This window comes from Fundulus heteroclitus, chromosome 7 (genome assembly GCF_011125445.2).
Source record: "Fundulus heteroclitus isolate FHET01 chromosome 7, MU-UCD_Fhet_4.1, whole genome shotgun sequence".
Lineage (NCBI taxonomy): Eukaryota > Metazoa > Chordata > Actinopteri > Cyprinodontiformes > Fundulidae > Fundulus > Fundulus heteroclitus.
The window spans coordinates 31,865,873-31,884,795 of record NC_046367.1 but is presented as its reverse complement, the minus strand read 5'-3'; the positions used below and the strand labels follow the sequence as shown (position 1 = coordinate 31,884,795).

Here is an 18,923-nt window from a genome sequence, read left to right as displayed (position 1 = left end):
AAGGTGACAATTTGTAAAATATCCGTTTTGTATAGATCACAGCGCACAAAGAGTTTAGATGCCACATATGTACTTAACGATGAATGACATTTTCAATAAACTTGATGGAATTTGATGCCGGTGTAGGTACAAATCCATGCACAATATACACACAGCTGACGCTCCTGCTGAGTCCCGCTGAGCCCTTCCTGCTCCACTTTTATCAGTAATTCTGGAGCATGTCAGTGTTTAACCTCCCTCCCACACAGTCTCACACACGCGCTGCCGTTCTTTTTTAACAAACTGAACAGCCATCTACAGTCACCCAAACAGAGCACCCCCCACCCCCACTAACCTGCCGTTTCTTAACACACTCAGACAACTGTCCAGGACACCGGATTAGACATTAACAGCTGCAGCAGTTGTCACACACCTCCCTGCTCCTGCTCCCTCATCATGTCGTTACCGAACAGGCGCACAGCGGTCACCCGTGCAGCAATGGGAATCAAGTGTGTGCCTATATATGCGTGTTGAAGGGGCGAGCCCGGCTTGTTGCATTCCCACTCAAGTGTGGCAGAAATACTGTAGTGGCCCAACCGGACTCGCTTCTCCTTGTCACCGCAGGCGAGTCCTTCTAACGTTTTACGGAGAGACTGCAGGATCTCTTTCCAGCGGCTGCAACCAGCACAGAATGGAAAGCACTCCAAAATAAGACATCTTTAAAATGTTCAAGCCAAGAACCCCCCCCCCCCCCCCCCCCCCCCCACTCCCCTGGGCACAGAAAGATGCCTGGCTGTTGCAATCCTCTCATGGGTTTGTGGCATTAACATGAAAAAAATGAAAGCAGGTTAAGTACAGTGAGCTGCAGCCAGTCATTATAACTCAGTAATTACCAGTCAAATATACGTTTCACATGGGATTGCCCCCCCCCCCCCCCCCCACAAATACCCCAAATAACCAATGTATACCCCAAGGATTCATATTCTCAGATACATTCTGACATGAATGCTTGAATTAATGTTTTTAAAAGAGAGAATGCCCTTGATTTGTCCTTGCAATCCGTACTTAGGGATGAGTAAAATTAGTTGGGTTTTCTAATGACAACAGCAGGGAAAAAAAAGAGAAACCTGCCATCCATGTCACTTTTATAAAATTTTGGGTTATGTGACACAGCTGCCGTATTTTTGGGGGTAACAGAGAAACCCTTTGATCGGTGCAGTGCGCTTGTTTGCGTGTGCAGGTGCGGGTTTCCAAAGTGAACGACTGGACACGGTGAACCGAAACCAGCTCACAGACGCCAAGTGGGAATGAATCTGCGCTATGCGTAAAAATAAAACGGGCATTAGCGGAGCATTCGCGATAAGGGCGCAAAACATGGCACAACACAGATTAGGAAGGAGACGCACATGGAACCGGGGAGGGAGATAATCCCGTTATCTCGCCGGACGTGCGATGCCAGGGTGCAGACGTCCTCAGAGACCGAGATGAGCTGAACGCGAACTAACGCTGCGGGTATGTATAAACCAAGCTGGAGGGGTGGGTGGGTGTTAGGAACACGAGGTAAACACTGTTCTTCTTGACCTTAAGGGACGTGAACGTCTTTTACCGCAATGTCACTGGCGCTCTCCGCGTACTTCTCTGAATTGTGAGCCCACACACACACAAATGCCTCCCCCTTCGTGACATTGTATCACCTTTGATTTAATTTTTTTCCTTGTCCGTTTTAACAGCGTGTCCTAACGCACAAGGCGTCGGTGATGGACGCCTGCTGTCAAGTTAAGCGGGGCGGGAATCACCGGGCGCACGCCGGTTTATCACCTTTTCACATTACGCGCGAGAGGAATGCGCGTGTGCACGTTAACACAGGCACACACACACACAAATATGTATAGACAGACAAAAATTACGCACGGTTTAAGTAATGAATACATACAAACATACACAAATAGGACAGGACAGCACTTACGGGATGAGACAGGACTCTTTGGGTTTCTCTGTGCGCCCCATTGGGGGGGTTTTCCCGTTATTTCCCCCGCTTTAACGGAATCCTCAAATTCCGTGGTCGCAGTCCACGTCCCTACAGATGTACCACAGGATCACATAGAGAATCAGCAGGATGGCGAAGATGAAGAGCGCAACTAGGATGGCTTTGGTCACCGGAGAAATGAGCGACTGCATGTCAGGAGCAGAGCCGGGCAGAGCGGCGTCCGTCCGGTCCTCAGTCTGCCGTCTCCCTCTCTCTCCCTCTTTCTGGTGGCAACTGTTGAGGACGGAGTCCGAGGGCTTTTTGAACGCACACGTGTAAGTGCACCGCGCGCGCGCGCGCGCAACCGGGTGCGAGAACGTGTATAGAAATATATATATATATATAAACCCCCGATGATCCAGGCGCGCAACGCGTGGGGGGCTTCCCTCGCTAGAGGTGGTGGAGTAGTGAGCTGTCTCTTCCCAGATCCAATCTTTCCGGCGCCTTGTCTCACATCACACCAAACGATCCAAGGAGACTGAAGTGGGAACGGCCCCACTCACGGTTCAGTCAAAAGAGAAAGGCGCCGCGGTGGTATACGGTGAAATTCCCATTTTGTTCGCGAGACGCTGGCGGGAGAGCTGTCAGTGCGTGCTGAATGGAAAAGTCCTAAGTTGCGCACCGAGCTGCCTGCTGCACTTGACGGCAAACAGGTTGATTAGTATTCCTCACAGCGCCGTCTGCGCGTGTTTTGTGTGTGAGAGAGCTGGCTGGCGTGACAGGGTATCATTTGATCACTCTACCCTCCACATCGGCTCTTTGAGTTAAGGTGTCAACCCAAGGAGAATTAGACGAGTGCTTATGAAATTCAAACACTTTACACTTGAGTGCTTTTTTTTTTCTCGAGTATTCTTATTATTGATTTGTTACGCGATTATAGCAACGCGTTTCCAGGAAACTAATTGGGAATGGCATGGATGAGGTAACCGTTAGGCTTCGAAGGCCCCCCTATTGGACCTCGAGATGTTTTGAGTCTCTATGCACACGGATTATTGAATTGCCTAAACCTGTTTTGGTCCCATAATTCAGCAAAAGTCAAGAAAATACTCAAGCTTTGGAAGAAAATAAGTCAAACAATGTCAGGTTTTATTGATAAGAGATTTAAAAGAACCTCATGTGACCAAAATCCAACTATATAATGCACTACACCGACAGCATGCCTTTCAGACATGTCAGTGTTGCTTGAATTTTTCTTACGTTAATTGTTTAATGCAGGAAAACGTTTTTAAAGGTAAAAACCTCAAAGTGTGGTATGCATTTTTATTAGGGGTGTTATTCCAACACCCCTAAATACAATCTTGTGCATCCCATTGCCCTGAGATGTCAACAATTTTCTAAATAGAATGCTCCTCTGATTTAATCGGAATGCTGCATTTCTACGGAGGCTTTGGAGTTTGTGAACAAACAGCATCGCGCTTGATGCGCACTCCCCAAATTTGGCTTTGATGGAAAAGTGCGAAGAAAACAACGCTGTTTTTGAAAGAAATGCACAAGAAGCATCATTTGCAGCTTGTAACAATCCACAGGTAACATGTGCAAGAAGGGGCTTTAAAATCAGAATTAAACCATTTTGGTTTACATGCAAAACGTATATGGAAAAAAGACAACACCATACCCAAAGCCTCCACTGTAACATGGTGATGGCAGCATCATGCTGTGGGGATGTTTTTGGGGAGGTGGTGGACTTGAATGTAGGGCAATCCTGCTTGAGGTTTAAAAAGATTTGAGAAGTGAGGCAAAAACAAAATTAAATTTACATGGAATGTTTCCAGCTTTGATTTAGGCAGAAATGTCCTGCATTCAGATGGAGAAAACATGAAAGCATTAAACTTACCTTTTAAGAACTTTACAGCCTACACACACACACGGATATTTGCTTTTAAAGGAATTTAATCATCCATCCATCTTCTAACACGCCTATCCCTCATGGGGTCGCGAGGGGTGCTGGTGCCTATCTCCAGCTGTCAATGGGTGAGAGGCGGAGTACACCATGTACAGGTCACCAGTCTATCGCAGGGCAGCAGAGACAAACAACCATTCTCACGTACACACTCACAGCAAAGGAGAATTTAGAGAGGCCAATTAACAAGTCATGTTTTTTGGACTGTGGGAGGAAGCCGGAGTACCCGGTGAGATCCCACGCATGCACAGGGAGAACATGCAAACTCCAAGACCCAGGGCAAGGGTAGGACTCAAACCCAGGACCTTCTTTCTGCATGGCAACAGCGCTGGGAATTTAATCAGCGGAACACAAATTATATTCAAACACTACACGTGTTAAGGTGTTTTATATTCCAATATTCCTACAAAGAGAGATCTGTCCTTTTGTTATTGTTTTTTCTTCTTAATTTCATGTTTGGGCTAAAACAACACTGCCACCAGAGACTCGAAATAACGGATCAGTGATCCCGTCTACGTAATTAAAACATCTGGGCAGATCAGAAAGCGGCATAATGAGTGCACCAACCATCACCCTCCACTAGATGGCGACAAACACATCCCATATCTTGTATCAAACTGGATGGCGTTAACTATTATTCCGCGCAGCCCATTGGAGTTGCGCCCTGCAGCGATGACAAATAAACGGCCTTAACGCGCACAGGTAAATAGAAACACCGCTCATCTAAAGCCGGCGTGTCGTTTAGGAGCCCTTTGGCATTTAGAGAAAGCCTGCTGGTCGTCTGTCGTAGTGGCGAGCTAAGCAGAGCGGTGGAGATGCCCAGCTCTGCTCATTAGTTTTTAGGCAGAGGATTCAACCAATGTGTCGCACACCGACAGCTGGACTCTATAAGAAATAGCACACGTGCGAGGCGAGGGCGCTATTGGCATTAGGACAATTATTTTGAAGTTAGGCTTTAAAATGTATAGACCGCTTGCGGTGCTAGAGGCTAGTTGCCTAGCCTCAGACGGGCCAGAGAGAAGATGTTGTCAAGCCGTTCAACGCAAAGGCGCGTCTTCCTGTGACGTCGTTCAGATTAAAAGACGCGTCTCGGTGCGATTTCACGTCGATCTTATCAACAGCATTTATTAAAGTGGAAATATCCGGTAGAATGCGTGCGCTGTGACAACTTTGGACTAATTAGACAAATCTTTATGTCATGTTCTCGGCTTTTACCATTCATCCATTTCTGCACATCCATCCATCCGTACAGAAACAAACAAACAAACAAACATACATAAATAAAATACATAAAACATGTGCAGGAACCTTGTGTGTTAATTATATGTATGCCATTGTATTTCTAGACTGCTGTGGTCAATGTATGTTTTTTCCCCCCCCTATTTATTTCTTAAAGCTCCGTATTAACTCAACATTTTACTATCATCGTATTCTTTTGAAAACCTCCATGGGTCACTTGTAATATATAATTGTATGCACATGTCAAAACTATCTTGTGTACCAAAAAGAAGCACTCAATAAAATAAACTCACAATTCAAACAAATCTCCACTTTGGATATTTTGCACAATAACATGAGCTTAACCAAAGATGCTATAAATAAGGACAAACACAGAAGCCAGACTCTTTTTAGCCAGCTGAATTGGTTTATTTGTAATGAAAGTGTCCTATTAATTATTTTGTTAGCATTTATGGTGTAAAGATAAGTATTTCTCCATTCAGTTCCCACTGTACACATTACCTCCTTTTAGCTGACATAGTCTGACGCTTCGGTTTTTAATATATTGTCTGTATTCTTAGAGTCCTTGTTAGTTTCTTTGCTATAAGGTAAGATATGTGAGAGAAGGTTTTTTTTAAGGCTTTACAAGTTATCTCAGGCCTGTATTAGGCTTAATTACATATTTCACATCCATTACAAACACTGCGGTATTTGGGGAGCTTTTAGGAATCTGCACTTAGCAACCAGTGATTTTATAACGATTTTAAAGAGATTTTTTGTCTAAACTTAAGCTTTCCCCCACATTACAAATGATCAGTTTCTCTTCAAAATATTTATTTTTCTTTCTCCCGACAGATCCCTAAAAGAGGTTTACAACTGATCAAACATTTATTTTTTAAACTTTTTTTTCAGATCTCATTCAGGTGTCTAAAAGCCTATAGTTTGGACCAAATCTCTCAGGTGTCCAAATGTTAAAAGCACGTCGACTTTTAAAATAAGAAACGTCTGCAACTCCCAGGAGACGGCGGTGAAGGTGCTTTTATTCTGAAGTGACCGTCGCCCTCTCTTCCTGTTTCCGCCGCAGGTCGAGACCGACGCAATGTAGCGGATTGATGAGCGCGGCGAGCTAGTCGGCTAACCGGGGGTCTCAGGCCGTTTTAGCCGAGTGACACAGTGAGTCTGTTTACATTGACGGCTGTCGGGGGCTTTCTCGTCGTCTCGGCAGAAATGTCCTCCCGGGCCCGTGTTTAATTTCCTGTGATCCAGTAACATAAAACAATTAATAAACGTTGACAAATGCTACGCTAGCTAGCTTGGCCGAGGCTGAACACAAGCCGATGCTAACGGCTAACTGTCATCCTTTACATGAGACCTTGTGTTGAAACGCAAGCTGCTCAGTCAGATGTGTCCTTGTCAGTCTTTTAGCAACGTCAACCCATTTATATATCGATCGGTATTTTGCTGCATTTGATCCGATGTATTGTAGCTAAAGTATGTTTGCTATCTTAACCAACCAGCCATCGTTGTGTTTCTGCATATCAAGTTGGTAAACTCTCTTCTTTTAAAGCTGCCTGTGGTGCTTTTCAGACGCCTGCACCGTAGATTTATCAGTTTTTAAGATGTGATTAGAGAAGGAATAGCTGACCTGGTTACAAAAGTTGACACTTTTCCTGGAAACAAGACATTGTTGACGTTAGGTATCCAACTCCGTGCGATCATAACAACTATTGGAAATATTTGAAATTAGAGCAACACGCATCATTCCCGAGCAGCTACCTGTCTGTTGTATCTCCACTACAGACAGATTATACTTTATTGCCCCCATAAGGGGAAATTGTCTTGGACTACATGTGCTAAAAATATCAAATGCAATAAAAAGGGCCTCCATAAAATACAATGAATAATCAAGTACAGGATCATGTGCCATCACTTTGCATTTAAATGTAATATAATCGTAACAATATGACTAATTGCTCATTTTTGCACACTTTAGGCGTACTCGATGTAAGATGAACACTGAGGACAAGTTGGACGGGATGCTGCTGAAGTGCAGCAGCGGAGGAATCGACGCGGGGGGCAGGATCTGCCTGGGCGCCGGAGGACTGGTGGTGATGACCCTCGGGGAGCGATCGCTGGCGAACCAGCCCCTGCTCGCCGAGGACGACGACGACGACGAAGACGACGAGGACTTGACCGGGAGCTCGCTGGTCACTCACGACCTGGTCCCTCCGCAGCAGCTGATGATGCAGGAGGAAGTGACGAAGAACGGGGCAGACGGATTAGAAGAGGAAGGAGGAGGCGGCGACGTTGGAGTGCATTTCCCCCTAAAACTCACCAATAAGTTTCCCTACTCGCTTCATATGCCCGTGAGTTCGCTTTTTCAGTGGGTCTGTGTGTGGAGATCCTCTTTTGAGATCCTGTCGGTGCAGTAATCAAAGTCCTGACAGGTCAAAGTGAAGTTGCCTGTACACTGCAGGAACCACAGCGTTACCCCAAAAGGGTGGAGTTTTAGGGATGAGGGGGGTGTTAAACATTCCTTCTTGGTTGAATATTTCCAAATTTTTCTTCAATTGCCTCCTAGTACAAACTCTTTCACAGTTCATATGCTCATAACTAAGTTATACACAAAAGGTTTTGTAGTATTTTAGTTTGCAAACTCAGTATTTAAACTAGGGCTGCACGATATTAGGAAAAGTTGAGATCTGCGATAATATTAGTTAGGGCTGGGCAATGCGGCCTATAATCAATATCGCGATATATTGAGCTGTTTACCATGGTAACGATAAATGGACGATAATACAACCAGGGACCTATTTATAGATAGACACAAACGCTGATTTCAAACTCAACCCTTTATTCAACCAACTTTTTACTAAAACTGCAAGTTTGTAAAAAAAAGAAAAAGGCACATGTGCTCTCTGAGCTCTTTGAAGGGGGCGGAGCTTGATGATGCATCGTTCCTGGGTCGGCGCTTGTGATTGGTTGGGAGGATTAATGACTGTAGTATTGACCTAAATGCCTAGAATGCAAAACGAAGAAAAACTTTTATTCTTTTGAACATTTTACTGACCCTGTTTTTTTTCTATTATCAATATACGTCTATAGATCAATATATATATTGTTATTGAATTATCGTCCAGCCCTACTACGCTATACTCTACTTGGCTTTAAAAACAAGCAGATTTCTGTACAAATTTGACACCTTTACGCCATCCATTACCTTTGCTATGTGATAATTGTGACAGAACCAACGGTTAGAGTTTTACTGCTGATTATTTCTGCAGCGGGGAGCCTTTATTTCCTCTTTAGCACCCCCCACTTGCTTGAACAACATGACGCTTCATGGAAAATCCTTCATAGCTACACTCTTCCACAACATTTAGAGTTCACTCTCTTATCTTTTAAACCACAGCTGGCTCGAAATAATCTGAGATCAATCCTGTAATGAGCGGTTTCGTACGCAGTCGTTTTTACCAACACAGGTATTGCTTCCGTTTCCACTTGTCGGAGGATTTCAGTGTCTAAGCAGCCTGGCTTTGGACTCCACAGTGGAAACGAGCACAAAAGACAGCCGGTGTAAAACAGAGGGCTCTGGGAAATGAAGTTCTTCTTTCACTTAATGTGCTTTACTCCGATGGAAGGAAACAGGAGGTCAAACCTGCTGTGGTGAATATGAACGACTTGAGAATGTCGTTTGACCTCTTAAAGCTCTCCCTTTTATCTGCTGCCCTGGAATCTCAGAAGATAACAAAAATCTAAAATATTCTGCAGAGGCTCAGAAACCGACACGAGCCCTTCGCCGACTTGTGACACGTATTCAGCCGCTCAGAGAATATGCAGATATCCTGGGAGGCCAGCCGTGGTGTCGTTTCTCAGCATGACTCCAGGTCGCCCTCTAGACCGCAGACAGGGGCCCGAGGCATCCTCATACCGAGGTGTCCTCCTCCTCGTTTTGCCCACTTCCACCTGCCAGACCTGTATAAGCCGGCAGCTCGCCCGCCATCTCATAAAGTAGGTCATCTGCCATATTAAATGTCCTGACTACCAATGGTCCCTGCTTTCACAGCTGAGCATCAAGCAGGAGCTGAAGCTGTCTGACCCCGCGGCCCATCTGAAGAAGGACAAAAAGGCAATTAAGGACCTGGCCGTGTACCCCAAGAAAAAGAAGAGGAAGCAGCGCTCGCCCGCAAAGGTACGCATTCCGTTTATGGCAGCGATCCGTTTTCTTGTCTTTTAGCTTGGACCGCATAGATGAAAAGAACGTCCCCGTCTTCTCCTCGCTGCCGTTTCAGATCCTCGGCATGAATGACGACGGCTCTGTGGCCGTACCCAACCCAAAGTGTCACGTCTGTGTCCACTGCAATGCTGCGTTCAGAACGAACTACCACCTGCAGAGACATGTCTTCATTCACACGGGTACAAATGACTGCCAATTAATCTTTCTCTGAAATGTCATGTGTTTTTGTTGTTTTTTTATATCCATCTTATTCCTGAAAATTGTTACTAACTTCTGATATGATAGCAGCAGCTGCCACGAAGCAGCTTGTTCTGGCATTTTGTTTTTTTTTGTGACTGGTTAGCAGTTTAGCTAAGTTTCTTCTTTTTTTTTTTTTGTCTTTTACGGCAGCCTCACGTTTACGACCATGTCCTTTCTAAGGTCGAACGTCTAGTCTGTCCTGCGTGTACTTTAATCAGACAGCGGAGCAGATCCTGCGTGAACTGAGGCTTCAGAAATAACGAGCGAAGTCGTTGCCTCCCTTTATGACCTGTGATAATTTATCATCGCATTACATGTCGGTCTTGTCCTCCGCTGCGGCGTTCTCTGTCTAAAACGGACAACTAAGACTGAACAGCGGTGAAACCAGTGGCACGCGGTTCAGCTACTAATGAATAAAGGCCAGGAATGCCACCAAACCTTCAGGGAAAAAATGAGTAAAATCAGTTAAACTCAAAACTAAGCAGCTCTCTGTGATTTTTAAAGCATAGAGAATGGCAAATCCACATAAAGATGGATAGATGTCACATAAAGTTTGAAGTCTGCGTCATTCATGGTGTTTCCATTGTTGTCCTTAAATCTGTAGGCGAGAAGCCCTTTCAGTGCAGCCAGTGTGACATGCGCTTCATTCAGAAGTATCTCCTGCAGAGACACGAGAAGATCCACACCGGTGAGCGGCGGGGTTATTGGAATAGACACGGATGGGGATTATTTTCTCATTTTGGTCGTCATCTTTTTTGTTTGTGTGTGTGTGTGTTTTCCCTCAGGTGAGAAGCCTTTTCGCTGCGATGAGTGCGGGATGAGGTTTATCCAGAAGTATCACATGGAGAGACATAAGAGAACTCACAGTGGAGAGAAGCCCTACCAGTGTGACTACTGTCACCAGGTACGATGCAATTAAAACAAAAGAGCAAAGTTTTATATTCAGGATCAAAACTAGATCATCAAAGCTGGAGTTTAGTTCTTATCAGGGTTCCTGTGGGTCTTTTTACATATTTTTGTTTCATAATTTTGGATGAAATAAGAAAGTCTTTTGGGTTTGCAGACTCCTTTATTCCATTATCTCAAAGATAAGTATTTGAATTTCTTATTCAATTCTTTATATATATATTGAAATAATATCCTTGATCTTTAATTTGCCCAAATTTAAACTTTTGTCCAACTTATTTATTATTTAGGCATTTGAGTTGCCGATAGAACGGCCAAATGAACACAGGGTCATTCAGAAATTAAAATCGGGTCGTTTGGTTTCGCTTCTGGCCTCTAGACCCGCTTAGATTGGTGTTTTAAAACTGGACCTGTTGCTCTTAAACTTGGTCTGGGTTAGACGCCATACAAACTATTTTATTTAATATTCTATTAAAAATTGGTATTACCTGATGATTTTATAACTGTAACTGTATTTATTGGTGAGTAATCCAGTACAGGTTTGGCAAGTCTATATATAGTAGGTTTGAAAAATCCTCAAGATTTTCAATTTAATTCAATATTATTTATATAACGCCAATTCATGATACATGTCATCTTAAGGCACTTTCAAATGGTTAAAAAGTCCCCTATCTTAAGAAAACCTAGCAGATTGCATCAAGTCTAGCATTCACTCCTCCTGAAAGAGCGTAGAGCTACAGGGAGAGTCGTCTGCATTGCTGATGGCTTTGCAGCAATCCCTCATACTGAGCAAGCATGAAGTGACAGTGGAGAGAAAAACTCCCCATTAACAGGAAGGAAAAACCTCCAGGAGAACCAGGCTCAGTATGAACGGTCATCTGCCTCGACCGACTGGGGGTTAGAGAAGACAGAGCAGAGACACAACAAGAGAGACAAACACGCACAGAAGCACACGTTGATCCAGGCATCTTTTCTACGTTATAGAAAATCTTAGCCAAAAAAAGCAGGAAATTGCTCTTGATCGGATTTTCTTCAGTCTTACCAAGTTATTGGTAAATCAGTGATGTGGTGATGTTGCACAGGTTTATCATGATATGTTTGGGGAAAATCAAATTTTAGTGACATCAACATTGTTTTCACTGCAGTGAGTTGATTTTGTGCTACAGTACAAATAGGCCAAATAATCAATTAGTTGTTTTTGAATCAACCCAACAACATACAAGGCCTGACCGACTGGCATCTGTCAGTCAAATTCACATCCAGCTGCTGTAGCTAAACTCTGCGCTATAGTTCAGTTAGCTTTCCCACTATCCTGTTTATACTCCCAGGCACTTTTCCCCCATTTTTGTCATGTTACTATGACCATCTGACCATTATCTTTGGTTGACTGTTTTTTTTTTTTTGTTTTTTGTTTTTTTTATCCACCAGTATTTCCCAGTTTTCAGCACCATCCATCTTTCCGTCCAGGTTCCCTGTCTCTGTCTTACCCAGGATAACTATCACATTAGCATGAATATCATCACCACTATGTTTCACCATGGGGTGTGGAGCATGAATTTTTCCCACCACACAACATTTTGCATGTAGAAAATAGTAAAATGTTTGCCTTTTCAGCCCAAAACACGTTCTTCCACATGTTTGCTGTGTTCCCTTCAATATGATGTTTTATGTTTTTTTTTTTGTTTTTTTTTCAACAACAGTGACTTTCTTTTGTCAGTTTTTACTGGTTTCAATATAAACAGGGCTGGATACAATGAATGCCGCACTTTTCAGATTTTTATTATGGGGGGGGGGGGAGAATAGAATCCTGCATCCTTTTCCTTCCTCTTCACAATTAACGGCTACTTTCAGTTGGTCTGTCGCATAAAAGCTAAGACAAAGTCTGTGGTAGTAATTTGATAAAATGTGGAAAAGGTGTGAGGATGTTGAGCAGTTTTGGTAAAGCTGTTTATCTGATTGGTTTTAACTCACAGGCGTTAAACTTTGGCCCCCAGGATAAATCCAAACCTCTACTAGAGGTGGCCAATCAGGATACAGCGCTTCCTTCCACTGCTGATACAACCCATAATGCACTGCTGGGGCTTACAAGCCCCTTCACTCCTATGTTGACATTCAATAGAATTTTTTATTATTATAAGGACATTAATTTGAATTATTATTTTAAAAACCTACTATTGAAATTTAGCTTAGATGTGTCTTGGATTTGACATTTGATTTCACATCTGATTATAATATGAAAAGGTTTATTGTTACGTGGATAATTAATCTTCCTGATTGAAACAACACATGCTTTTTATTAAAACATCAGTTAGTCCTCATTTTATTCTTCTCTAAAATGTTTGACTGGCACAGTTTGGCATATTTATAAAGCATTTTTTTGGACTGCAAAAAAAAGAGTTCAAATTCATGTTTTTTTTCCGTCCACAGTACTTCTCCAGAACGGACCGGGTTTTGAAGCACAGGCGAATGTGTCACGAAAACAGAGAGAGGAAGGCGAACAAGGCCGCTGGCAAAGCGGGGCCTTTGTGCGACGCCGATTCCTCGGGCTCTCCCTTCCTTCCCAAAGAGTGCTGCCTGCCCAAGAAGAAGCGGCAGAAGTGCGCGGAGAAGAGCGCCGGCTCCTGCGGCGCCGTCCTGACGGAGGCGTTCGCCGCGGACGACGGCGAAGAGAAGGAGGGCCAGAGCCGGGACAAGATGGAAACGCCGTGCTTGTTCGCCGTGTCGTCCAAGGTGAAACACGAGTACGTGATCCCCGACTACTCGGTGGAGCTTCCCGAGGAGACGGCCAGCCAGCACGAAGAAGACGGAGACGCGTCGTCGGAGGACGCGACGCCGCCAAAGATCGTCCTGAAGAAAGTCGCCAAGAGGAGCCTTAAAGAGCCCAGCGAGCAAACGCCGCCCTGCCTGTCTTCCTCCCTGTCCTCCTACGAGGAGCCCGACAAGGTCGCCCAGTACACCTTCGAGATCGTGGACAAGCAGGGCCTTCTGGACGCGGCGGCCAACGCCGACCTGGAAGCGGTCGAGACCCTTCAGGGGGCGGCGGCCAAACCGGCCGCCAGCAGCACGAACTACGACGACGCCATGCAGTTCCTGAAAAAGAAGCGCTACCTCCACGCCGCGATGGCCAACAGCGGCCGGGACTACGGCGTCGCCCCGCAGCCGTCCGTCGCGCCGACCGCGGTGTCGACGGCGATCGACGAGACCGTGCCCGCCACCATCCTGGAGCCCCAGCCCATCGGCGGCGAGATCAAGGCGACGCACGAGAAAAGCGTGCTGCCCGACGAGGTGCTCCAGACGCTGCTGGAGCACTACTCCAACAAGTCCAACGGGCAGTCCGACATCTCCTTCACCGTGGCCGACGCCGAGGTGACGTCGAGCATATCCATAAACTCCTCCGACGTCTCGGACGGCAGCCCCGTGGAGAGCGTCGGCTCCTCGGGCGCCCAGGCCCCGCCGCCGGCGGAGAAGGTCAGCCTCCTGCAGGAGTACTCTAAGTTCCTCCAGCAGGCTCTGGAGCGGACCAGCCAGAACGACAGCTACCTGACCAGCCAGAGCCTCAGCCTGGTGTCCGAAAACGCCACGCTCGCCGGACAGCCGCTGTTCTCCAACGAGAAACAGTTCTCCTCCCCCAGCAGGTTCAAATCAGGGATGAGCTCTCCGCTGAGGTCCGCTCTGGAGAAGCCTCACTTCGGGCTGCTGGTGGGAGACTCCCAGCACTCGTTTTCCTTCTCGGGCGACGAGACCACGCCGCCCTCGGCCGTGTCGCCGGCCGACGAGGACTTCCTGGGGCAGGTGTCGCCCTCCAAGAAGGCCGACTCGGCGCCGGGCATGCTGCAGACTTTCCAGATCGGCCCCTTCGATCAGAACTTCAAGTCTCATTTCCAGGCGGCGAGATCGGCGCCGTCCTCGCAGTTCGTCGCCGTCGCCGCCGCCAACGGACAGGCGGGCGTCCGGGGCCACGGCGCCGACTTCTCAGAGTTCCCTTTAGTCCGAGTCACTGAGGCCAGGGTTCAGTTGAACTCGTCCCCCGACGTTTCAACCAGCGAGTCGTTCGGCTGAAGGGAAGCGCGGGGGAGAGGAGGACTCATCTGTTCGTTTTAGCAGCACTTTATTTCATTCGTCTTTTTTTTTTTTCTTCTTTTTGCCAAAACTATTCACAACGCAATCATGTTTTCTTTTCTTTTTTGTTTAAAGTGGTTTGAAAAATCTTCCTTTCTGTTTGGGTTCTACTCGAGCCCCTCATGACGTATGAACAGTAACTCATGAGCTCGTACTGTGTAAAGCATTTCTATCCGAATCGAAGCAGTTTTCTGGAATGTACACTAGGAGGTTAAGTGACCAAAGTGTAATTATTCTCCTGTTTTTTTGTTTTTTTTCGCCGCCAGAGAGTTTACGTTTAACGTGGGTGTCGGTTTGCCTTGCTCGAACAATAATCAACTCTTGCTGCTTAATGCAATATTGCCACTTTTTTATGCATCAGTCAGCCAGTTAAGTTATGACTTTCAGAAAAGTAGATCTTTAAGCTCCATTGATTGTTGTTTTGTTTTTTTTGTTTTTTCGGTGCTTTGCTGGATGTCTGGGGGGGTTAAGAGGCTAAGCGGACGTCTTGTGCCGTTTGGGTGTTAAGTGACATACAGGAGCATCTCAGTACTTTGAAATTGCACTGAAAAGTTCACTGGTGTCAATGATTATGGCTCATTAAACCGCGTAAATTTACTGGATTATTACGTATAACTGGTTTAAAAAAAGGATTTTTAATGAAGGAATTTCAGCCTTTTTTGAAAGTACGGTACATGCACCCGACACTTGCTCACTACACTTTTTGGCCCCCCGCTCTACACCAATCAGCCAATTATATTTTACCTGAAGCAGTTCTATGATATAATATTAATAAAATAATAAATATGGTCACAACAGTGGCATTTGTAGCATTCGTGTCCTGGATATTTCAGCGTGTTAACCCCCACCCCGAGTCTTGGACAGGCTTTTCTTTACCATCTTTCCAAAGCCTCATTGTAAACCTTTTTTTGTTTTTTTAATCACATTTTTTCCTTCCACTCAACTTTCCGTTAGTATGGTTGGTTTACTCTTCTTGTGGAGGATGTCAGGTCAGCAGTCTTCCCCAGAGTTTACAACATGGCCACGACATCTCTGTATTAAAAATCCTTTGCATTGGTCTTGCATGAGATTCTGATTATAACCCATAATCACCTAAATTAAAAGAAATGAAAGCATTAAATACATTCATAAAGAGCTTCTCTTTTGGAGCTGATTAATTAAAATTAACTTTTTTTTTTTTGGTCATTTTCTAATTTACTGAGATGCACCTGTATTTTACTGTAAGGATTTATGGTTTCTCTCTCGTTTTAGCTGTCGGGGGTTCATAATATCACGGCTGATGGTTTGTACGCCTCTTTCTTTGCCTACCTCCCCTTGATGCTTATGTAAAAACAAAAAAATCATTTATTCTACGCTAGCTCTTAAAATACTCTTTATGTTGAAGTCACTTTATTCTCACCAAGCATGGATGGATGTGTGTAACTAACGACGCAGGACTGACCGTATGCAGTTGGCCATCTTCACTTCCTGTTTAACATTAAGTCCCAATTTGGCGCGTTTGACGGCCAAATGTAAAAATTCTGGTTTTTAAAATCAAAATTTTCCCCAAAAGACTTATAAGGAAGCTAGTCTGTGCTAAAAAGTTTGATTTAAAAACAAGTTTTTGTCTCACTTTATTCAACGATCTGGGCCTCGTGGAGCTGCACACGTGAAAAATGGCTGCAGGATAATTCTCATTTTGCTTTGAAACTGGGCTTTGGGTCACTTTAGGGTCGCGCTCCGTTTGCACATTCTTTCTACAGGGAGTGTAGGATGAACAGTCACAGTCGACAGCTACCTTTCTCAGACCTAATGAAAACCGGGAGTTCATTTGACACTCTTTGCCTCACCTAAGAGGTCGCAGGTATTTTTATTTTATATATATTTTTGCGTTACGTCGCCTGCAGCCGTTTTATTTGCGTTAACGCCGTCGTGTTTGTGCAGCACAAGCAGAGATGAGGAGGTTGGTGAATGGTTTAGTAAATTATTGCTTTTGTGCCTTTTCTGTTTCGTCTTTTCAGCACTTCATTTAACTCATTCCTGCTAATCTTTTTTTTTTTTTTTTTGGTGGCGTTTTTACTCAATCTGTGCTATGTTCCTCTCGCGCAATTGTCACAATAACATAAGCTATCGACTTTTTTTTTTAGTTTTTTTTTTGTTTGTTTTTTCAGCTGTATCCTGATGAACTTAGAGCTTTATTTAATTTTGCCTTTCATGTTTTGTTGTTTGTTGAAAGAAAAATGAATTCGGTGTCTCAAACTATTGAAAGGAAACGGCATTTTATTCACCGTTTCTTGGCTTTTATCGGCTCCACACATTTAGCTAAAGAAAAGAAAAGGGGGATATCTTTCGGGTCCTATCGAGAAACCATGCAATTAGAAATGGGTGACTTATGAGTTTGGTCCCCGGTGCACTCAGTCCCGCTGTTGATTGTACATAAATGTGCGTCTTTATGAGTTGCGTGCGCACCATCCTCCCTCTTGTTGCGTCTCCACCGACAATCAGGGACAGCCGGCGCCGCGTTAATCGTCCGATTCTTTTGCTTTTTCCGCGATAGTTTTGATTTTCCTCAAGAATGTATAGAAAATATCCTGCTGTAAATATGTTGTGTATATTTTTTATGTTCTATAAAGTACTGTTTTATCTTACACACACAAAAGAGAGAGAGAGAGAGAGAGGAAAAAAAGGTGCGTGCAAGCGACGCTTCTTGTCAGTGGAAGGCCTTTTCCAAGCATTTCATGGATGTCACAATGAGACGGATGCACTGCCAGACAAAGACGCGGCTTTTTGAGAGTTTTGTACATACGCCAGTTGTTTTTTTTTTAAAAGGAGATCCGAATCATCGACGAAGGTGTTTGAGTCGTGGACGACTAAAATAATTCTGACAGGAGCGGAGGATGACTTGGCCTCAGCAGCAGACTTTTTCTTTCTTAAATTAAAGTAGATTTAGGCCGGATTATGACTGAAAGTTAAGGCGGTTTCTAGTTCTTCGGAAGGCGGCCTGATGAATTGTAGGCAACCTTTTTAAAAAGCACAGTGCAGACGGGTTTTGTAATTTGAATCCTGTTCTGCTTTTGGGAAACTCCCCAAGCGTAAAACAGTCGCTCATTTCCTATATCAGCAGCTCTAAAGTTTGTTTTCCTTTCTCTTTTTTTGTCTACCTATGTCCGTCTTCTGGCCATAAGTGTCCTTGTATAAGCTAGAAAGAAGAAGAAAAGAAAAAAAAAACGTGTTTTGTGTAAAAAGATCTGTATTATAAATTTTTTTTATAAATAATATTTTTTGAAACACGTCATTTAAAGCACTGATACGTCAATCACACAGATGCATACTTGCTACCGTCGGTTATGTCTTTATTAGCTCCTGTTGAGCCCTTTTCATTTTACGCAACGGGAATCCAAACTCCGAAAAGTTTTCTACCTTTTTAAAAAAAAAAAAGAATTTGGACAAGGAAGCGTCCTGCTTCACCCTTTTTTGAGGTCAACGAGACATTAGCCTATTTTGCATGGTCCGCTGACTTGTTGGGTCGGATGAACTTTTGTTTTTCATATAATGTGCAGCTTTAATTGTAACTGATTAATCAGTCAAGTTAACCCCGTCTAATTAGAGCTTTGCTAAATATTATGATTTGTAGGCAAACTGAATTGTTTTGATCGTTGTGTGTACTGTCCTTATGAATAAATTTATTCACAGAATGGGAGCTTGAAGAGTTGCTTAATGTCGCTGCTGTTGTCAAAATGTTTGTTTTTTCACCAGGAACTCATTCATCTAATTATGTTGTTTTTTTGTGAAACCCTGACACAGAAATCCAAATTTCATAACATTAGTTTAAAAATATGCACCACTGATATCTTTAAATGAAATAAACTTAAGGGGTTTTCAGGCTTTTAATCATCAATCAACCTTGTACTGCTGGGCTTAATGCCAAGACTAACACGGGAACCTTGTACACATGCTACCAACACACCCTGCAAAGGTAAGCAGGGGCCCCTTAAGGCACTACCTGCAGTCCGGCTGACATTTTCACACACGCTGTCACACACACACACACACACACACTGGCTGGATTCATCACTCAGGATTACTAATTTGGCTTTTTATGAGCGCCATGCGAAATAGAAATGCGAAAGGTAAGATTTGGCTGGACTATATCTAGAAAAGCGGCGGTCTAGTCAGCTTAAGGTGAGTTTAAGCGCAGGTAAAACAATTAGGAACGATACATGTACGTGAGGAAATTAGGTCAGAATATGTTTTTTTTTTTAGCATGTCTTACACAATAGTTAATTATTTTAAAACCTTAACGTTTTGGTGTGTCCTTT

General features: G+C 44.2%; 2 protein-coding genes across 3 annotated transcripts in view; one reads left to right on the top strand and one right to left on the bottom strand.

The window, feature by feature from the left end:
• Window positions 1-2,678, bottom strand: part of LOC105923129 (dehydrogenase/reductase SDR family member on chromosome X) — a 58,725-nt gene extending 56,047 nt beyond the window's left edge. The window contains exon 1 of the mRNA XM_036139505.1: window positions 1,946-2,678. The gene's annotated coding sequence lies outside the window, so the exon portion shown is untranslated. The remainder of the gene's footprint in view (window positions 1-1,945) is intronic.
• Window positions 1,329-16,055, top strand: znf148 (zinc finger protein 148). 2 transcript variants are annotated; one of them, XM_036139502.1, is made up of 8 exons: window positions 1,329-1,491; window positions 6,208-6,296; window positions 7,117-7,489; window positions 9,190-9,315; window positions 9,416-9,539; window positions 10,205-10,288; window positions 10,386-10,504; window positions 12,934-16,055. In XM_036139502.1, the coding sequence occupies exons 3-8, from the start codon at window positions 7,133-7,135 to the stop codon at window positions 14,563-14,565; spliced, it is 2,442 nt and encodes an 813-aa protein (XP_035995395.1). In that variant the 5' UTR covers window positions 1,329-1,491; window positions 6,208-6,296; window positions 7,117-7,132; the 3' UTR covers window positions 14,566-16,055. The 2 variants fall into 2 exon arrangements, with proteins under 2 accessions (XP_035995395.1, XP_012733681.2); XM_012878227.3 differs by lacking the exon at window positions 1,329-1,491 and adding an exon at window positions 4,520-4,607.
• Window positions 16,056-18,923: the final 2,868 nt, after the last annotated feature.

Bases quoted from the DNA above. Each gene is read 5' to 3' on its own strand.
- znf148 (XM_036139502.1), top strand. From the start codon at position 7,133: ATGAACACTGAGGACAAGTTGGACGGGATGCTGCTGAAGTGCAGCAGC. The intron at 9,540-10,204 runs GTACAAATGACT...TTAAATCTGTAG, and splicing joins ACATGTCTTCATTCACACGG to GCGAGAAGCCCTTTCAGTGC. The intron at 10,505-12,933 runs GTACGATGCAAT...TTCCGTCCACAG, and splicing joins AGTGTGACTACTGTCACCAG to TACTTCTCCAGAACGGACCG.